This window comes from the organism of the source record quoted next, unplaced genomic scaffold, assembly GCF_019419815.1.
Source record: "Pyrus x bretschneideri cultivar Hongxiangsu unplaced genomic scaffold, Pyrus_bretschneideri_v1 Contig40, whole genome shotgun sequence".
Classification (NCBI taxonomy): domain Eukaryota; kingdom Viridiplantae; phylum Streptophyta; class Magnoliopsida; order Rosales; family Rosaceae; genus Pyrus; species Pyrus x bretschneideri.
Window position 1 is genome coordinate 3,010,701 of NW_025999724.1, and position 19,479 is coordinate 3,030,179.

The window sequence follows — 19,479 nt, forward strand, 5'->3', positions numbered from 1 at the left end:
GAATTTCGAAACCTTGCTTTCAGCTTAATTTTTGTTGAACTGTCTGCTTCAACTTCCAAGAATTGGGAAAAAGCGTACCTGCGTATAAACAATGCAGATTAAGGATGAGCTGGTGGCATACAAGAGACTGAGAGAGGCACAAAGCGAGCCTCTTGTTATCACAAAGGGAAACATTTGGAAACCTTCTCTCACTTGGTTATTGTGAAAACAAGGACTTGTCTACTAGTAAAACGTGCTTGTCCCCAAATATATACAAGCTTTTTCTTTTTTATACAAGCAATATTGAAAATCTAAAAACAAAAAATTCAAACACAAAACTGCGAGTGCTTGAATGCGACAATTTTACATTTACAATAAACCATATCAATATTAAACTTTTGTATTAATGCTTTCGAGAAATGATGTTGTGTTGATGTTCAAATAAAGAATTGTCATTCTTGTTGTTTCCAAACACTAGAAATACAAACACCATATTTCGTGGTTTTTTACATCTTGTAAGACCAATTCTAATGTTTGGAGTTAAAACCTAAATTTTTAACCCAGAAAATTTAGATTATCAATAAGTTTTAATTCCGTTGGGCTCGTTCTGGGTGGACAACAACCTTGTTAGGGTAGGCCTCACTTCCTATCAGTGCTCGCATGTTGGGCGCATCAAGCTTGTGCGACCTCCTTTATTCTAGGCGCGTCTATGCGCACTGTGGGCTAGGATCTTTAAATTAGGACAAATCTTGGCTGGTATTTGCCCCAAAAGTCAGTTTTAACTCAAAACTTATTTTAGAGCCAACTATTGAGTAAGTTTGGGAAATTTAAAACCTAAATTTCAAGTTTTAACTAAGGATTGGAGATGGTCTAAAAGTTTTAAACACAACTAATTATTGGACGACATCTCAGATGATTGAACGTCTTTTGAAAAGATAACACTAAATTATTCAAGCTCTCACGGGCACTTAAACTTTAAAACTTACGTGACAGATAACGTATCAAAATCAATCACAAATGAAGCATAACCTTATTATATATTCTTAATCTTTGAATAAACACTCCATCTTTAATACTTAACGACATAGGTTACGTGTTCTATTTGTAGAAAACGGAATGATGGCTGGACCACTTAATTCTTGACCTTTACAATTAGGTCATCATTAGCGTGATGATTAATAAGACAAATTTTAAAAAGCAAAAAATAGAATCGCAAAATTCAAAGATTTTTCCAAGGCACGCGCAGCACATGGACAAAGACACGACGAAAAGATTTGTCAATGACTCTGCCACTACTTTTTCTGAAATAAGATTATATTCAAATCATTTTCATTTATCATTCAACGTTTAAAAATTATTTTAAATTTTTATTTAAAATTTAATATAAATAATATTTAAAGAAAGTTAAATGCATAATATACAATAAATAATTAAGATAAATTAATCTTTAAAATAAAAAAATAAAATATTTATCTAAAAGGAAAATTATGAATATTTAGATCTGTTGGCATCCAACCCTCCCCTAATTCTTGGTCCCCACTCTCCTTATTCTTAATTTCTTTTTTCCATACGTAACTTATTATTTAATTTCCAATTTTTTTTTTGTCAATATTTAATTTCCAATTTAAAGTTCTCTTTATTCGATATTTTCCGTTCGTCTGTTGAAACTTTGAAACTTGAAAAAGAGATGACCTCCCGCGTGAGTGGACTTAAGAGAACATTTGTCCCCCACCATTACCTTTTCTGACCAATTATTTTACCAAAATACCCTCCACTACGAGGGTGGTTTTCTTGTCCCTTTCGTGAAAGCTACTTCGACTTATATTTATTTTCCTACCAATATAAGATAGTAAGGAGAATTTCAAGAATATATAGGAGTAGGTAATGTATTTTTTGGGAGTGTGATTATTGCGATGCCTGTTAATTACATGTTGAATCAGACTCTTGTGTCTTATGGAACAAACATAATCACTCTCAGGTTTTATTAATTTTTATATATTAGTAAACACATGAGAAATCGAGAATTAGACAATTATAATTTTCATTCTAAATAAGTAATTAGTAAGCATGTAATCAAATTTCAATTGAGTTACATAATACATTTTCAAAATTTTCTGACTAATCAACCGAGGATTAAAAAGGCAATAATATCTCTCTTTTTTGTACACAATTTCTCTTTACCTTTTTTCTTGGACAAACGTTATGTGCTTAAAAAAACCTGTAAATCATATCCCATTAAAGAAATAATGAATCTATATTAGCCATAATTTACTCCTCTCATTGTCTCACATATGCAACTCATATCCTCATCCTAAATTAGGAGTAAGAATTCAAAGCATAATTAACCTTTTTTTTTTTGTGTGTAACAAAATAAAGAAAATTACCTTTAATTCCCTTTACATAAATAAACACACTCAATGTAAAAGAGCAAGAACAATAAGGTATTTCGGTAATTTCACGTACACGTCTTGACCCTTTTTGAGAAAAATTATTTCATTCTACCATCATTCTTTTTTTTAACAAAAGATAATAATCTACAAAAGATATTATCTACACTAAGAGAGAGGAGGTAGGTTAAGAGAGAGAGTGCAGGCTTAGCCTCACAATGAGCTAAAAATAATGTGGTTCAAATTCGTCTTTAATGAGAGTCGAACCTAAGATCTCTCACTCGCAAATGAAGAAGAATACTACTTGTGACATCCCGTCCCGGAATTATCGAAAATGTACGTGTGAAATTACCATGTTACCCCTGGTTTGTTTTTGTTATGTTTTTGGCTGTTTTGTGTGGTGTTGGCCAGAGTTGGACCACACACACACACACACCCTGTCCCTATCCCTCACCCTCTGTCATTTTCTCTCTCTCTCCCCCGAGTCCTCTATTCCTCTTCTTCTTCAAACAAAAAAACGTACGGACACTCACACAACCCCCTCAAACCTGGACAGATCGAGGGAACCAAGTACACCATCAAGTTTGTGAGGCTGTGAGGAGTCCAGTGGTACCATTTTCAGGTAAGAACATCGACGTTTTCACGTCGATTTCTTAAACTCCGATTTGAGTACTGTTCATGCAACATTAATTTACTTAGTTTTTGGGCATTTGAAGCTTGTAGATGTGTTGGTGAGGTCCCAAGGAGCTTGGGAGTGCATCGTTGGACGGATTTGGACGTCGAAATCACGAACTGTAAGTTTGGCCGGATTTTCATATTTTTAGAAAGTTTGATTTCGTTGTTTTTAGGCTCTAAAACTAGTCCAACGTGGTAGATGAGGTTTAGGGCTTCATTTTGGTATAAAATACGTGAAAAATGGATGAAAAACGACGGAGAATAGTGAGTTTTAAACTTTCCCAGTTTTCCGGTGGCCGGAGTCCGGCGAGGGTAGATCGGAGAAGAAAGGAGAATATTCCGTTAGGTTTAACGGAATATTCCTAACGGCAGTGACGGCGTCAGTTAGGTTTAACGGAATATTCCGTCAGTTTAACGGAATATTCCTGACGGCGTCTATTAACATCGTCAGTGTGCATGGCACGTGACCGCGCATGGGGGCGCGTGGGTCCTTGCCTATTTTGGCGCGTGAGGGCGCGTGGGAAGTCCAAAAATTATTTTAAAAATATGGGTGTGATCCTGAGGTTGTGTAGATCACGTTGATATATTCATTTATCCATTTTGAGCAATGTATGAGAAGTTATTTTGAACGGAAGGTTATGTGCTTTAAAGTTAACGTTTTTATAGTTAATTCGCATATAGGTGACACGTATTCCGAGGATGAGCGTGCACATTCGAGGCAGGGGGGCTACGACCCTTCCACATACCAGTGAGTAGGCTTTTGGTTTTCCGTATATACCTATATACATTTATATTCCCATAAATTGTTTAAAAAGGGTTATTTGTTTATGCCATGCACCATATCCTTATTGTTTACGCATTATCATATGCATTAGTAGTGGCATACATATGCATAATTATATTTGGTGCTGTGAAGACGCAGGTAAGTGCCAGGTAAATGTTATTTAGCAATTGCATTAAATAGTGGTTAGAGGTGCTTAGAGAGCTCATAACCTGCACCCCGGTGTTAGTGCTCCCGCCCAGAGTAGGGCACAGTCCTTCACGTGTTGTTCACCTCCCGCACCACACGTTCAGCTTGAATCTAAGTTAGGTGCACAGTCCTGTCGTACAGACCACTATAGGTGGTTTTGACTCGTAGGTGACCCGCGATTATTCGCACAGCCTTCACGTGATCGTAGCACTAGAGCTTTTATATGTATTACACCCAGTCTTGTCGTACAGACCACTATAGGTGGTTCCGACTCGTGGGCAGGTTTAGTGATTGAGATTGAGATTTGAGTTCTAGATTCAGCCGTACAGGTCACTTAGGGGACTCCGGCTGCCAGTTGTTATGCTATTGATGTGATTTACACCTGAGCACTTGCATATTATTATGACGGCATACCTTTGAGCATGTTGGCATACCCTTGAGCATACTTGGCATATTTATACCTACGTATATATGTTTATTTTTCTGGGAAGTATACAGGTTTTACGGCGAGGGGTTAAAATGTATTTTATGAAATGGTTTTCAAAGAATTTGTTTTTGCCCACTCATGCTTTTGTTTTGCGCCCCTCCAGGTTCTAGTAGCTTAGCGGGTTTGGTGGTTTTTCCCAGAGGACGTCCCGGCATTTCTGACAGACACCCAACTATGTAGGGTCACCTTCGGGTGCACTATTATTGTATCATTTTTTGGACTGCTGTAGGCTTTAGGCTCTGAATTCAGCGACTTACTTACGCTAGCACATACTTTATCACATTATATTTGCTAGTTTTTAAATTATTCGTACTTTTATATTAATTCCTTTAGCTTCCGCACTGTGCACATGGCTACGTCACTTCCACGTGACGGCCAGCATGCCCTGGCCTCGGTTGGGGTGTGTCACTACTAGACCTTAATACTAAGTGACTTCATTCTACGATTACTAAATGACTGGAATTAGTTTAAATTATTATTTTTAGAGTTGTATGAGAAGACTAAAATTTTAAAAGAAAACTAATAAAAATATCTTTAAAACTTTGAGTTTTAACTAAAATAATAAAAAAATGTTGTAAATGAATAATATTAAAAATAATTTTTTAAAACAAAAATATCTTTAACGTTAAAAATGAACAACACCTAAAATATTTGGCTAAAACTCGAAAATTTAAATCAAATTTACATACCAGCTTTATCCTTATTTCTTTTGTCGTTTCGTGAAGCCCTTCCATTTATCCTCGTAGCATTGAAGTGGAATCTCAGGTTTATTTAAAAAATATATTTATTTATTTAAATATATTTTTTGTCAGACCTTTTTCCCTTGTGCCTTGGCAGCTTTTACAGATTTCCATAATCTCTCCCCCTCCCTCTCTCTGACCAAAAAGAAGTCGGTGCTATTTCAGTGAACTGAGGCTTCAGCCATCAACAGCACCATTGCCATTTTTCCCGGATAATGTTTTCCCGGAAACCAAACACTTCCAACACTGAAACAAAATGAATGAAATTTCACCACGGCCGCCGTCGCCGCCACCCGCCATGGCTTCTTCCATGCTGCCCATTTCTCTTCTGCTTCTTCTACTCCAAGCCCTTCTTCTAAAACCCACAAACGCCATCCCCATTGACGAATTGTCACCCCGAATCGAATCCCAGTTCTACACCAGAGCCAAACTCCCCGACTTTCCTGACTCCCCCACGCGCAGCACAAACGGGTCTCCCGTACCCGACGGCGACGGCGACGGCGAAGCTCCCGAATTTACAGTACCCAATGGCGAGGAACAGCGAAGTTGTAATCTTTGGGAACGCGACGCTCTCGAGCCCCAACCGGACCTTTGCACTCGGCTTCTTCTCCACCAACGACGAAAGTCCCAAATGGTACTTGGGCATTTGGTATGCTCTGATTCCGGTCCCGACTAACGTCTGGGTCGCGAACCGGGACCGACCCGTCAATAATCTCACCTCCTCGAGCTTGGAAATCACCGGGTCGGGTCGGTTGGTGGTCAAAGAATCCGGTAACTCAATCGTGTGGTCGAGCACGAACGCGGGGATCGGCGTTAGCGTCAAGCTTTTGGAGAATGGCAATCTGGTTTTGCTTACCCAGGGAGGCACCGTCGCGTGGCAGAGCTTCGATTACCCGACTGACACGTGGCTTCCGGGGATGAATCTGACGAGTGAGCGAGGGCTTACGTGTTGGCGGAGCTACAAAGACCCTGCGCCGGGTTTGTATTCTTTGCGGCTGAGACCGCCGGAGTACGGTGAGTTTGAGCTCGTTTTTAATGGTACTGCAACTTATTGGACAACTGGGAATTGGACCGGTAATGCCTTCGCTAATGTGCCTCAAATGACGGTGCCTTACATATATAAGTTCCATTTTATCGACCCATTCACGCCAACGGCGTCGTTCGGGTTCACTGAGTCGCCGCTGGATGGCCGGTTGGACCTACCTCTGACCCGGTTCCAGATGGACCCATCGGGTCAGCTCAGGCAGTTCACTTGGGCAACCCAGACCTGGAACACGTTTTGGTTTCAGCCTGAGAAAAAGTGCAGAGTGTTTGGTGTGTGTGGGCCTTTTGGGGTTTGCAATGGTGAAACACCTAGGCCATGTGAGTGTGACTCCGGTTTTCAGCCGGTGGATGAGTCTAGTTGGAACTTAGGGGACTACTCGGGGGGTTGCCGCCGGGTGTTTAATGAGGGAGTGGCTTGTGGTCAGAGGGATGATAGGTTTGACAAGGTTGGTGTTGTGAGATATGTTGGAGGTTATAGTAAGCCTTATAGAATTAACTTTGACGATTGTCAGCACACATGCTTGCTTTCATGTACTTGCATAGGTGTGGACTACGATAACATTACTGGCGTGTGTAGAGTGTATTATGGGTCTCTCTCGAATTTGCAAAATTTGAGCTCCGAAAGTGGATTTGCTTATGATTTCTATTTACGGGTGCAAAAAAGTGCGACAAGATTGGAGAAGAAGGTGCTAAATCGTGTTGTTTTGAGTGCTAGCATTGCTGGGTCAATTGTAATTTTGGGCTTTGTAGCGGCGGTGGTGGTGATTTTTATTAAGGTACGAGAGAAGAAGAAGAAGAAGAGAGAAAAAGAAAAGGTTCAGCTTATGTCAACCTTTAATTTGAAGGTATTTTCTTATAAAGAACTTGACACTGCAACACGGGGTTTTTCAGACAAACTTGGGCATGGTGGATTTGGAGCTGTTTTCCACGGGGAGTTATCAGATTCTACTATTGTTGCAGTGAAGCGCTTAGACAGGCCAGGTGGTGGACAGAAAGAATTCCAAGCGGAAGTTTGCACGATTGGGAACATTCAACATGTCAATCTTGTCAGACTTAGAGGCTTCTGCTCAGAAAATTCCCATAGACTTTTGGTTTATGATTACATGCCAAATGGTGCTCTTAGTGTGTACCTACGTCAAGATGGTCCAAATTTGAGTTGGGATGTTAGATTTCGGATAGCAGTTGGTATGGCAAGAGGCATTGCATATTTACATGAGGAGTGTAGAGAGTGCATAATCCATTGTGATATCAAACCAGAAAACATTTTGCTTGATAGTTCTTGCACTGCAAAGGTGTCAGATTTTGGGTTGGCAAAGCTAGTTGTACGGGACTTTAGTCGGGTATTAGCCACAATGAGGGGCACCAGGGGTTATATGGCGCCAGAGTGGATATCTGGTGTGGCAATCACCACGAAAGCTGATGTATACAGCTATGGAATGACACTAATAGAATTACTTGCAGGCCGCAGAAATGTGGAGGTGCGCCAATCTGTAGATGGAAGAGAGGGTGCAAGTGAAACAACTGACAGTTTGTTCTTTCCTCCGCGGGCGGCACAGAAAATAATTGAGGGCAATGTAAGGGAAGTTATTGACGATAGGCTTGGATGCACATATAATATTGAGGAGGCAAAGCGTGTTGCAATGGTGGCAGTGTGGTGCATACAGGATGCAGAGGCAATGCGGCCTACAATGGGGATGGTAGTGAAAATGTTGGAAGGGCTGGTGGAAGTGACTGTTCCTCCAGCACCCAAATTGTTGCAAGCACTGGTTTCGGGGGAGTCTTTTTGCGGGGTAAAGGCTGATTCTGGAATTGGGTTATCTAATGGCAGCGACTTCTCCGGTTACAATACAAGATTATCTAGTGGTTGTTCAGAATCGTCTATTGGTAATGGCTCTTCCCTAGTGACTGAGATTGTGGATGATAACCAAAGAAGTTCAGTGGGCTTTACTGACCAAGGCTAACAGCATTGCAAGCCAGTTGTGTTTTCTGCCCTTCTTCACAATGGGTATTTTTTTTTTCTTAGTAACCCATTTAAGCATTTGATTGATTCATTCGCTTCATATATGGTTTGGGAAGGAGAATCTGGTGTAAATGTAATAGTGATGGATTGTGGCCAAATATCAAATGTTTTTTGAAGTGTTGTTGGATTTATAAATATATGGTTTGAATAGTCCTTAGCTTTAGCGTTTATTTGGGCTTGGTTGAGTCACAAGTAAGGTTCCTTCGGTATTTTCTTTTTATGTCGATTATCATGTTATGAGTGATTTGTTTAAAATGTCAATTCTGTTTTAAATGCAGACTCATATAGCTAATGGTTAATTATGCAATACCTTACTGGTTTTGGTGCCTAGCCTTGTTCTAGCTGGAATGCTGCCATGGTTCTCTTCAGTGTCTATAGCATACGTTGCCATTGATTTTCTTCAAAGGTAGGAGCCCCTAACTGCCAGATGGCAACACTGCTCATATGAATTCAGGTACATATAAGTCACCTAGGTTTAGATAAATTGATTTAACTGAAGTGTATATAGATAAATATTACTCTGTAGTCTCCATCGACATGCATACCTCGTTGCCTATATGCTCTGTCTGATGCTTTCTGTTCCGTATTATTGCATTTCTGATCAATATGCACGTCAAAAGTATTCCACAAAAGTTTTGACTTGAAAGATAGCTAAGGAGAGTCAGGACTGCCAAGTATGCCACGATTAAGAATCCCAAATACACTGCTCTCTCATTCACTACGACAAAATTGTTTATTGACTATTACTTAACATGCTTTGGTCATATGTCTCTGGTTAATCTGCTGTTTGCACACTCAACATTGTTCCTCAACTATTACTTAACATGAGTTCGTCAGATTGTGCCAGATTAATCAAGTAGAGCTGGTAAAGCAATCTCTTTGACTATTGCATGGTTCTTGTTTTTAGTTTAGATGAATTTAGATTTTCAGTTGCCCATTCGTATTTTATCGTCACTTGATTTCAACTTGAATTATTATTGAAAGATTATTGATGGATTTTCTGCTATGGCAGTTCTAGTTGCCCTTCACAATGAACCAAACTGTTGGTTAAATTGCCTCAAAGAGGCTGCACAAGCAAGCTGCCGATACTTGCCTTTCTACTTCTACAATAGTCTTTGCGAGCTTCTTCATCTTTCCCTCAGAAAAAGAAAATAAACATCCCAGGCTCCGCCATCGGACTGACAAGGACAACATTAAAGATGGTATGTTTTTTATCCCTCAATTTTTAAAATTGATATCTGTCACCATGTTTCATGCTTCTTTTGTTAATATGCTCTGCCTTTTAGGAATGCTGTTAGGGTATGGATCCAGGGTCGTATTTAAGACAATTTTTGAAAGATTCACTGGGGTTTTGTACTTGCAGGTTCAACTGCATTAGCCATCGCAGGGATTATAGCTGGGTACTCGAGACCAGTGAAAGTGACTGGATTTGGCACAGGTACAATCTTTCCCTCTTCCTTTGCTCAAAAGCAAGTACAGCAGCTACAAGTACAGTGGATACTGACAATCAAATACTCCCAACCGGAGCCTATGAGTTGACTGCACAAGATTTCACTTCTAAGAGTTCAATGGGAAAGGGGAGAATGTGCTGCCAAGAGAATAAGACTTGTCCTATTGCATCCAGGAAGCGGTTTATTGAAACGAGTAGAAGGCACTTTACTTCCATCAGCCGAAGCGGAGTTTTCCGTTCATGTAATCTTCCTGTTTGTATTTCTTGGTGAATGGTTTGGGAGATATTGTTTTGTGAATATGTTTCTGTATACATATTACATAGGCATATAGGCAGTGTCAGAATTTGTGGGCAGAGGAGGAGAACTGTCATTGGATGCTTTGTGGGACATTATATCGACATGAAAGACAAGTATATTTGTAGGTCTCAAATTTCAGTGATTTCATTTTTGACATTCCCTCTGGCCAGGTAGGTAGGTGGGTATGCAGGGAGATATTCCCCCGTCATGTCGCTTTACCTTCACCTTTTTGCAAATGATGATGCCTTTTCCTTTCCATAAAGGTCATGGAATTCTTTTCTAATACTTCATTATCATTTACCAATTGTAATTATTAAAACTATTTCTTTCCACATGCGTGTGCGACAATTAACTTTTATTTTGTTTTATTATTTTTTGATTAAATTTTGAAAAAGCATAGTGGATTTACTAATCGAAAAGAGATCATTTCCTAATCTCTTCCACTAAAGTTATCAAATCAAGTAATTCAGACCCTTGAAATTTGATCCAACAGTTAAAAACAAGGTTTCCTTTAAAAGTTATAATAACTTTAACTGTTGGATCAAATTTCAAAAGCCCGGATCATTTGATTGGGTGGTTTTGGTGGAAGAGATCCGGAGATGATCTCTTTTCTTACTAATCATCCCGTCTCAGTTTTTTTAATCCTCATTTATTTATTCATTTATACATACATATATATATATAATTAACTTTCAATATATTGTCAATATATGATTGATATTTTTTTTTTTTTTAAGGACCAACGGGCAGTCCATCATTTTGGAGGCCGAGAAGATTCAAAGAGGCATTTCAGCCTCCTCGCCACCATCGTGTTATCTCTATTTAATTAATTGATTTAGTTAACATTTGATTTTGATTAGTTTAATCGAGATTTGATGTAATATGTAGTTAATAAGAAGAATAATAATAATGAGTGCTGTTATCACCTTCCATTGTGCTCATCCCACCCATTTTTGCCAATTTCTTAATTACTAATCTGTCCTCTAAAAAAAAAATATAAAAAACAGAAAAACAAGAGAAAGATCTTGCTAACTAGATTCTATGGCAACTCTGGAATTGTCATAACTGTCATTAAATGAAAAAACAAACAAAAAATCTTCCCAAACATGTTAAAAGGTTTTGCATAGATGGCACTAACCTTTGGTATGTTTCTGTAAACACGAAATTTCCAAAATTTCAATGCCTACAGATACATCTCATAATATTTTTCATAATTTAAACCAAACAGATTTTGGGTCATTATTAAAAGATCATTCCCACAGACAGTCTCTCAATTCAGAATCTATTGGGTCATAAATTATTTGTATCAGGGAGCATAGACGAGTTTTACAAACAACAACATTTAGTAGGAATGGAACCCACATCATAATGCATAAACATTTTTGTTTTTCACCACTATGGTAAAATGTCAACTGCACTATCTTTGTCCTTGATTTAATATTTTGTATATTGGTACAAAGTTTATATGGTAAGTGACTTGAGTTGTTGTACCCAAACGGTTCAAGGCAATTACAACTAAAATTCTGCAAAGAAATAATAACTGAAAACTGCACTACAAACTAAGACTCGGTCATCTTTTTTCTGTGAGGCTGATATCTTTGTATGGTGTGCCTAAATTATAGCTATATTAGCAGCGTTCTTAAGATTACTTCGCCAGAACAAAAAAATCAAAATTAAATAAAACAAAAAGAAACACGAAGAGGTCAGAATCTCCTGAGTTTTCTTTAATCCCAAGCTTCCGAAGGTGAAGCGAAAAAAAAAAAAGATTCAAAGGGTTGATTTAAAAGTTTGCGAAAATAGGTACCCCGGAAGAAAATGTACCAGTTAAGGTGGAGGCCTCTGCTGGATCATCTTCAGCAGTGCTACAAAGTCCAACATTGATGATTGATGGAGTGGATGACGCAGGCTCATCCCTTGAACCTGCAGACCTCCACCATGCTCCTCCCGCGTTCATTGGGTCCAGTGATGGAGATTATCCGGTAATTCACACCTTCCAGGATGCCAAGAGCATATGTTTTGTAGAGACCACAAAGCTTTGGTCAATTGCAGGGCCAATTGCCTTTAACATATTGTGCAACTACGGTGTCAACTCCTTCACAAACATCTTTGTTGGGCATATAGGAAATGTGGAGCTCTCTGCCGTTGCAATTTCTCTCTCTGTCATTTCCAATTTTTCGTTCGGCTTCCTGGTTAGCTTCTTCTCCTTGCATTGCAATTTCCCAAAGAATTTTCATACTCAATGTTCCTATTTTGTTGTGCATTCGTATCCATTCACGATGATTAAGTAGTGTTATGCATACAAACAGTCTTATAATACTTGCACTTCAAGATTTAGCGATCTGAATGCGTGTCAAGTACGTACATGATTCGCAACGAAATAATCTAAAGGATTTTCATGGTTTAAGAAGGTAGATATTTAGAGTTTTAGGGTTTTCATGAGAAGTATTTATTTGATAACTACAAGGTGAATCAGATATACTAGTTTTTTCAGACCTGAGCATAGTCTGGTTGGGTAGGCATTGTGTCACCCGCTATACCTAAGTTCAAATTCTCCTCCCCGTCAGTTAGATTGCATCAGAACATCGCTAAATACATACATATATATATATATATATGCGTGTGTGTGTGTGTGTATGTATACACACACATACACTATAATTCAATGGCTAAAACTAAACAATCAATGTGGTTGAACTTGCAGCTTGGTATGGCAAGTGCACTTGAAACACTATGTGGGCAGGCATTTGGTGCTGGGCAAGTAGACATGCTAGGGGTGTACATGCAGCGCTCGTGGATAATCCTTTTCGCTGCCTGCATTGCTATACTACCACTTTACATCTACTCCGCGCCAGTCCTAAAACTCCTAGGCCAAGAGGATGACATTGCAGACCTGGCCGGGAAATTCTCCATCCAAACCATCCCTCAAATGTTTTCCCTTGCCATCAACTTCCCAACTCAGAAGTTCTTGCAGGCACAGAGCAAGGTTGGAGTTCTTGCATGGATTGGTTTCATCTCTCTGATAGCACACATAGGAATCCTCTTTCTCTTCATAAAAGTTTTCGGGTGGGGAACCGGCGGTGCAGCTGCAGCGTTCGATATCTCAGCCTGGGGGATGGCATTGGCTCAGGTGGTCTATATAGTCGGTTGGTGTACTGACGGCTGGAAGGGGTTGTCATGGCTGGCCTTCAAGGAATTGTGGTCTTTTGCAAAACTTTCTATTGCTTCAGCTGTCATGCTTTGCTTGGAGATTTGGTATTTCATGACCATAATTGTTCTCACTGGACACCTTGACAATCCTGTTATTGCAGTTGGCTCCCTTTCAATCTGGTAACAAAACCCTTTGTTCTTTTACCGTAAAAATTGACTACAATGTTCCTCCCTCCACAATAATATGTACATTAGGTTTCGGTATTAATTGATACGAAATCATTTTATTCTGATTTGTGTTTGATTTTCTGTTTCAGCATGAATGTGAATGGATGGGAAGGCATGTTGTTTATTGGGATCAATGCAGCAATAAGGTAAGGAACCTTCACTTTTTACTGCTAATTCTTATTTTCGTATTAAAAACCGTAAGTACTCCATTAGCTGACCTAGTGACGTGATAGTTATAATTATGTGTGGTTAAACTATAAATAACACATCAACCATTTTGTGAGGATCCGTTCATCGTATATCGTGTGGTTAATTTTCATAAGATACTATTTGTGTTTAATTTTAAATTAAAAAAATTAAATGATTTTTGACCACACGATACAAAATGAATGCTTAAGATGTGAGGGCAAGGATCCCCAAAAAGTGGATCCGGATGGGATCCAATTCCATTGTTTTGAGGATTAGTCTTTCTTATTAGCTCCTTGGAGTACACCTCCTCCAATTTTACTTCCTTGCAGCGTTCGAGTCTCCAATGAGCTTGGATCAGCACATCCTAGAGCTGCTAAATACTCGGTCATTATCACCATCCTTGAGTCTCTCCTCATTGGGATGATTTTTGCACTGGTTATCTTGGCAGCCAAGGATCATTTTGCCATCATCTTTACTGAAAGCAAAGAGATGCAACAAGCCGTCTCTCGTTTAGCCTTTCTACTCAGTGTTACAATGCTCCTCAATAGTGTTCAGCCAGTTATATCTGGTAAACTTAATTTTCTCTTGTCAGACAGTTTAATATAAGACTACGATATTATCAAATCATCGAAACCCTTGAGGTTATAACAATACAAATTTCACAGGTGTTGCTGTTGGAGGAGGTTGGCAAGCTTTGGTGGCTTACATAAATTTGTTTTGTTATTATATTGTTGGGCTACCTCTAGGGTTTCTTTTGGGTTACCGTACAAGTTTGAGAGTGGAGGTAACCAAAGTTGTCGCTAACAAAAGTTTAAGAAACTTAATAGTTCAAACCTTTCAACTAATGATTAGCATAATGTAACAATAAAAAACTATGATTAATTGACATGCTGAAACACATTTTTCTTTCTTGATGAAAATAACGAGCGTTGTTTTTGTAGGGAATTTGGATTGGTATGATATTTGGGACATTATTGCAGACACTGATCCTCTTGTACATCGTTTACAATACCAATTGGAACAAAGAGGTAAAGTATTAATGTTTTTTCCTACCATCAAATTTAATTAAACATCTCGCAAATTAATATGGTTATGAATTTATAATCGATACTTTGTGGTAAAATAAAACACTTAATTGAAATGAAATTACAGGTAGAACAAGCCTCAGAAAGAATGCGGCAATGGACTGGAGAAGAACTAGGTGATCCGAAAAAATGGAATGGACAAGAAAATGGATTACAAACTCAAACTATATAGAATCATTTTTTTTTTTTTGAATGTAAATGTTTTCTACACAATATGTACACTAAGGAGATGCCGTTGAAAAAAAAAATGTGTAAAAGAAAAAAGAATGGAATGTCATTGTAAATGAGAAAAAGAAAAAAGAAAAAAAAAAAAGAAAAAGGAATGTACACTGTACAAATCTGTCATTTGTTAAAAAAAAAATTCAAATTCAAATGAAATGATTATTAAATGATGCTTTAAAATATCATCTTGTAAAAAAAGTGATAGAAATTGTAAAATTTCTCATTTGTCTAACCTATTAGACATAATGACAATTAATTGTGGATTTATATATAGTTTACCTTGACGGAGGTATAAATCTATGAATGAGTAGTTATGGAGGTGGCGGCAAAGGTGGTGAGAGGATGATCGAGGGTTGTGATGAGGTTTGGGTGTTGGTGACGATGGCTGATGAGGGTTGCCATGATAATTTAATGATGTTAGCAATGGTGGTTCCATTTCGTAAGAGTGGTGGTGAGGATGCTAGTGATGATGGTTGCGCATATTTTCTCAAAATTTATTGTTGTGATTTGAGAAATAATATATATTTATATAAAATTTAAACTTGTTGAAATCATATTTAGTGGGATTTTTCGAGTTCGGATCACCGATTTGAGGTTACAAGATCTCCTTTTTACTATCCCAAACCATTAAGAATCACACACAAGAATGTTTGCGTGTGGTATTTACTGTTATTGTAGACGTAGACTTTTTACGTTCTTTTGGAGATGCTCTTACCATACCATTGGCATTCTTGTCATATGTTAAGCATGAACAAGTCACACCTCATCTCATTGACATATCCTTTGGATAATATTATGCGCTGGTATACAGAACCGATATGATTTGGACAAGTCCTGTCACTAGGTATTGTTCTTTAAGCTAAAATATCTGAGAAGACGATTCTCACTAAACCTTCTTCACAGGCTTGAAAACAGCCAATCCTTGGTTTAGAATTTTGATGTGAATCTGCAAATTATATTGTATGTGGTTGGCAATGGGACCGTAATGGGGTTTATAATAGTGAACACAGTTATCCAATTTCTATACCTTTAATGAATCTGAACTTTAACCTATTTCCTCACCTTTTAGTGTAAATACTATCGTTAAAAAAAAAAAAAACAAAAAAAACAAAACCTGAACTTTCTAATGGACCTAATATGTAGGCGAGATAATTTAGTGAACCTACACATTGTTTATTATAGATTTAGTGAACCAATCAATGTGGTTTATAATGTTAATGAAACCTGTGTAGAAGAACGGTGAACCTTTCATGTAGGTTTATAATGTAAACGAACCCTCTGCGTGTGGATTCTAATTCCTAATGTTAAGTATATATACATACGTTGAAGGACCTCTAGCTCTTCAGTGTATTTGAGTAGCTGTAATATTTTGTGCAAAATTGGCCAACAACTCGATCAAAGGAAACGGTTGCAGCAGCCCCAGAATCATTAAACTAAAACACACTATGATTACCTGATGCAAAGGTAAGAAACGACCCCAGCAAAAACAATCAAAATATTTATGTACATTGCAAATATATAAGGCCCAAAACAAATATATAATAAAAACGAAAGTCAAAAGCTGTAAACAAGAAATGCAACGTACAAGATACTTAAAATCATGGTTCCTTAAATCGGTGCATCCATTTATAAAAAGGATTTTGAAATTTGAATTCTCAAACACTACGAATGAAATACTTCTGTGAGCCTTCTCAGTTCTCGAGATGAACTGTCATGATAAAGCCATCAGTTTGTCTCTTTTTTTCTTTAAAAAAAAAAACACTGAAAATAAAAAGAAAATTGTAAAACAACATTCTTCAATACTGGCTGACTCATAATTATTACAAAATTTGAAAGTTGCTTATTTGAATTGAAAGTCAATGGACCTATATTTATAAGCAAAATATTCATGATTAAACCTAATAATTGACTACGAAATTGGTCTTAAATCTAATTTACCCTATATTCTAAGTATTTCTATGATAACTCAAAGTTATTTTTGAAGATTATAGATATTCTAGAAAATCCATTACCTATGTCGTGAATACCTTAATTATTCATTTAACCATATATAGTTAATTAATTGTAACAATTCAATGAAACACAACTTCTAAGTCCTTTTTGAAATCATTTTTCTTGTAAAACCTTCCGTCTTCTTCCCCTGTTGCCTCTCCTCCACATCCCCTTCCTCTCTTTATCTATCCCTCGATGGTTCACTCCTCTTCTCCCCTCTTCGGTTTTTGTTTTTTTTCTCTTCGCATATGAAAAAGGGAAAGGGACCTCTATCAAATTTTCACCGTAGTTGGAAAATTTCATATAAAAAAGGGGAACCCAGTTCCTCTTTGTGAGGATCCCAGAATCCGTGAATCATATCCGTTCATCGTATATCGTGCGGTCAGAAATCATTTTAAATATTTTTATTTAAAATTAAATACAAATAGTACCTAACAAAAACTGACCGCATGATGTACGATGAACGTAAACGATTTACGAATCCCCAGGATCCTCACCAAAAGGATCCGGAGAGGATCCTGTTGGGAAAAAAGGGTTCACAGGTTCAAGAAGAAGGGGATCCCAATTCGTAAAACCACACAATCTTTTTTGGTGCTTTGTAACTAACTGGGTTTGAATATTATTGATAAAAGATTGGATGAAATTGGATGTGTAAAGTTATATTAGGCTTTTATACAATTGATTTGCTAGGTTTAGATGGTTTAGATGTTGATGAGACTAGGTTTTGGAGATGGAAGAGATTCAAGATGACGTGAAATTTTCTTCTCTCTTGTTGTTTTTTTTTTTTAAATTTTTTTCATCAATTAGTATTTTATTTCCGTGTAACATAGCTCAATCTATCATAAAATCAATATGAGAACTCATATAAAAATAGACGTCATTGTCCTCAAAATGAGGATCTTAGCATCTCAAATACCTTCAGTTAAATTTTGTTAGTTTAACCAGTAAGTAGTGTCCAAAAACAATTTTAATCAGCATGTTTAACTTATCTAAACAACCACTTAGTACTACGGTCTAGTGTATTCCTCTTCATTTGTAAACGATAGGTCTTAGGTTCGACTCTCGCCAAATGTGAATTTGAACTACATTATACTTGCTCATTGTGAAGCTTAACTGACTCTCCCACCTCTTTAATAAAATAATATCATTTGTTAAAAAAACAGAAAAACTTATCTAAACAACGCATCCTTCGATCCTTTGGCATATCTGACCCCCCATAATAGGGCTCTGGCCCGCTCTAATTTAAGGCAGCTATAAAAATAAATAAAAGTACGATAAATGTCTGCAAAAAGGTTTAAAATAAGTGCTAGCGTAAAAACAAGTCAGAGTTAAAAAGCGTTAAAAGACGCGACAACCCCGAGGTCCCTACCGATGTCACAAAATCCAATCTTGAAACCACCAACCTGCGAGATGAAACTGATAAAACATGGGAAAACAAAGCTGAAAACCATTTAACAAATAAGTTCTAACCCCTCGCCGTAAAACCTGTATACTTCCCAGAAAATAAACATATGTACATATATATATATATACCAATCATGCTTAAGAATATGCCATGTCGGAACCCCAGAATGAAATGCAAGTGCTCGGGTATAAATCATATCCATAACATATAGTCTGGCAGCCGGAGTCACCTAACGTGACCTGTACGGCTGTATCTAGAGCTCAAATCTCAATCTCAATAACTAAACCTGCCCACGAGTCGGAACCACCTAAAGTGGTCTGTACGACAGGCCTGGGTGTAATACATATAAACGCTCTAGTGCTACGATCACGTGAAGGCTGTGCGAATAATCGTGGGTCACCTACGAGTCGGAACCACCTAAAGTGGTCTGTACGACAGGACTGTGCACCTAACTTGGATCCAAGTTGAGCGTGTTGTGCGGGAGGTGAACAACACGTGAAGGACTGTGCCCTACTCTGGGCGGGAACACTAACACCGGGGGTGCAGGTTATGAGCTCTCTAAGCATCTCGAATCACTGCTGAATGTAAACATGAATAACACTTACCTGGCACTTAACTGTGCGTCCGCAGCACCCAATATGCATATGTATATATATACAACTAATAATGCAACTAACGATGCATAAATAACGATAATTTAATGCATGGCATATGGCAAATGACAATTCAAATCAATTTCTGGGAAAATATAAGTATATAGGTATATACGGAAAACCAAAAGCCCACTCACTGGTAAGTGGAAGGGTCGTAACCCCCCTGCCTCGAGTGACCACGCTCGTTCTCGGGATACGTCTCACCTATATGCGAAATAACTATAAAAACGTTAATTTTAAAGCACATAACCAACCTTTATAAATAACTTCTCATACAATGCTCAAATGGGGTGTATGAATACACCAACGTGATCTACTCAACCTCAGGAACATCCCCATATTTTTAAAATAAATTTTCACCGCCGCATGCGCCCCCACGCGCCGGCCACACGCAGGCACGTGCTTGGCACGCTAACGGCATCAACTGACGCCGTGAGGAAATATTCCGTTATCCCTAACGGTTTCCGTCAACGATGTCAGGAATATTCCGTCAGACTTGACGGAATAT

General features: G+C 38.0%; 2 protein-coding genes and 1 long non-coding RNA gene across 4 annotated transcripts; all 3 read left to right on the forward strand.

Annotated features, from left to right (window-relative positions):
- The first annotated feature begins 2,815 nt into the window (after window positions 1–2,815).
- LOC125469033 lies at window positions 2,816–3,764 on the forward strand. Its single transcript, XR_007251348.1, has 3 exons — window positions 2,816–2,988; window positions 3,083–3,160; window positions 3,723–3,764. It is a non-coding gene; the product is annotated as an uncharacterized LOC125469033 (long non-coding RNA).
- A 1,550-nt stretch (window positions 3,765–5,314) lies between these two features.
- Window positions 5,315–10,206, forward strand: LOC103957370 (G-type lectin S-receptor-like serine/threonine-protein kinase SD2-2). 2 transcript variants are annotated; one of them, XM_009369529.3, is made up of 4 exons: window positions 5,315–8,287; window positions 8,581–8,756; window positions 9,315–9,504; window positions 9,666–10,206. In XM_009369529.3, the coding sequence occupies exon 1, from the start codon at window positions 5,766–5,768 to the stop codon at window positions 8,241–8,243; it is 2,478 nt and encodes an 825-aa protein (XP_009367804.2). In that variant the 5' UTR covers window positions 5,315–5,765; the 3' UTR covers window positions 8,244–8,287; window positions 8,581–8,756; window positions 9,315–9,504; window positions 9,666–10,206. The 2 variants fall into 2 exon arrangements, with proteins under 2 accessions (XP_009367804.2, XP_048422009.1); XM_048566052.1 differs by having other exon boundaries at window positions 8,581–8,708.
- A 1,349-nt stretch (window positions 10,207–11,555) lies between these two features.
- On the forward strand, window positions 11,556–15,245 carry LOC103957371 (protein DETOXIFICATION 34-like). Its single transcript, XM_009369530.3, has 7 exons — window positions 11,556–12,239; window positions 12,752–13,377; window positions 13,515–13,571; window positions 13,944–14,182; window positions 14,280–14,398; window positions 14,556–14,642; window positions 14,767–15,245. Exons 1-7 carry the CDS (start codon window positions 11,931–11,933, stop codon window positions 14,869–14,871), a joined length of 1,542 nt encoding a protein of 513 aa, XP_009367805.3. The 5' UTR covers window positions 11,556–11,930; the 3' UTR covers window positions 14,872–15,245.
- The last annotated feature ends 4,234 nt before the right edge of the window (window positions 15,246–19,479 follow it).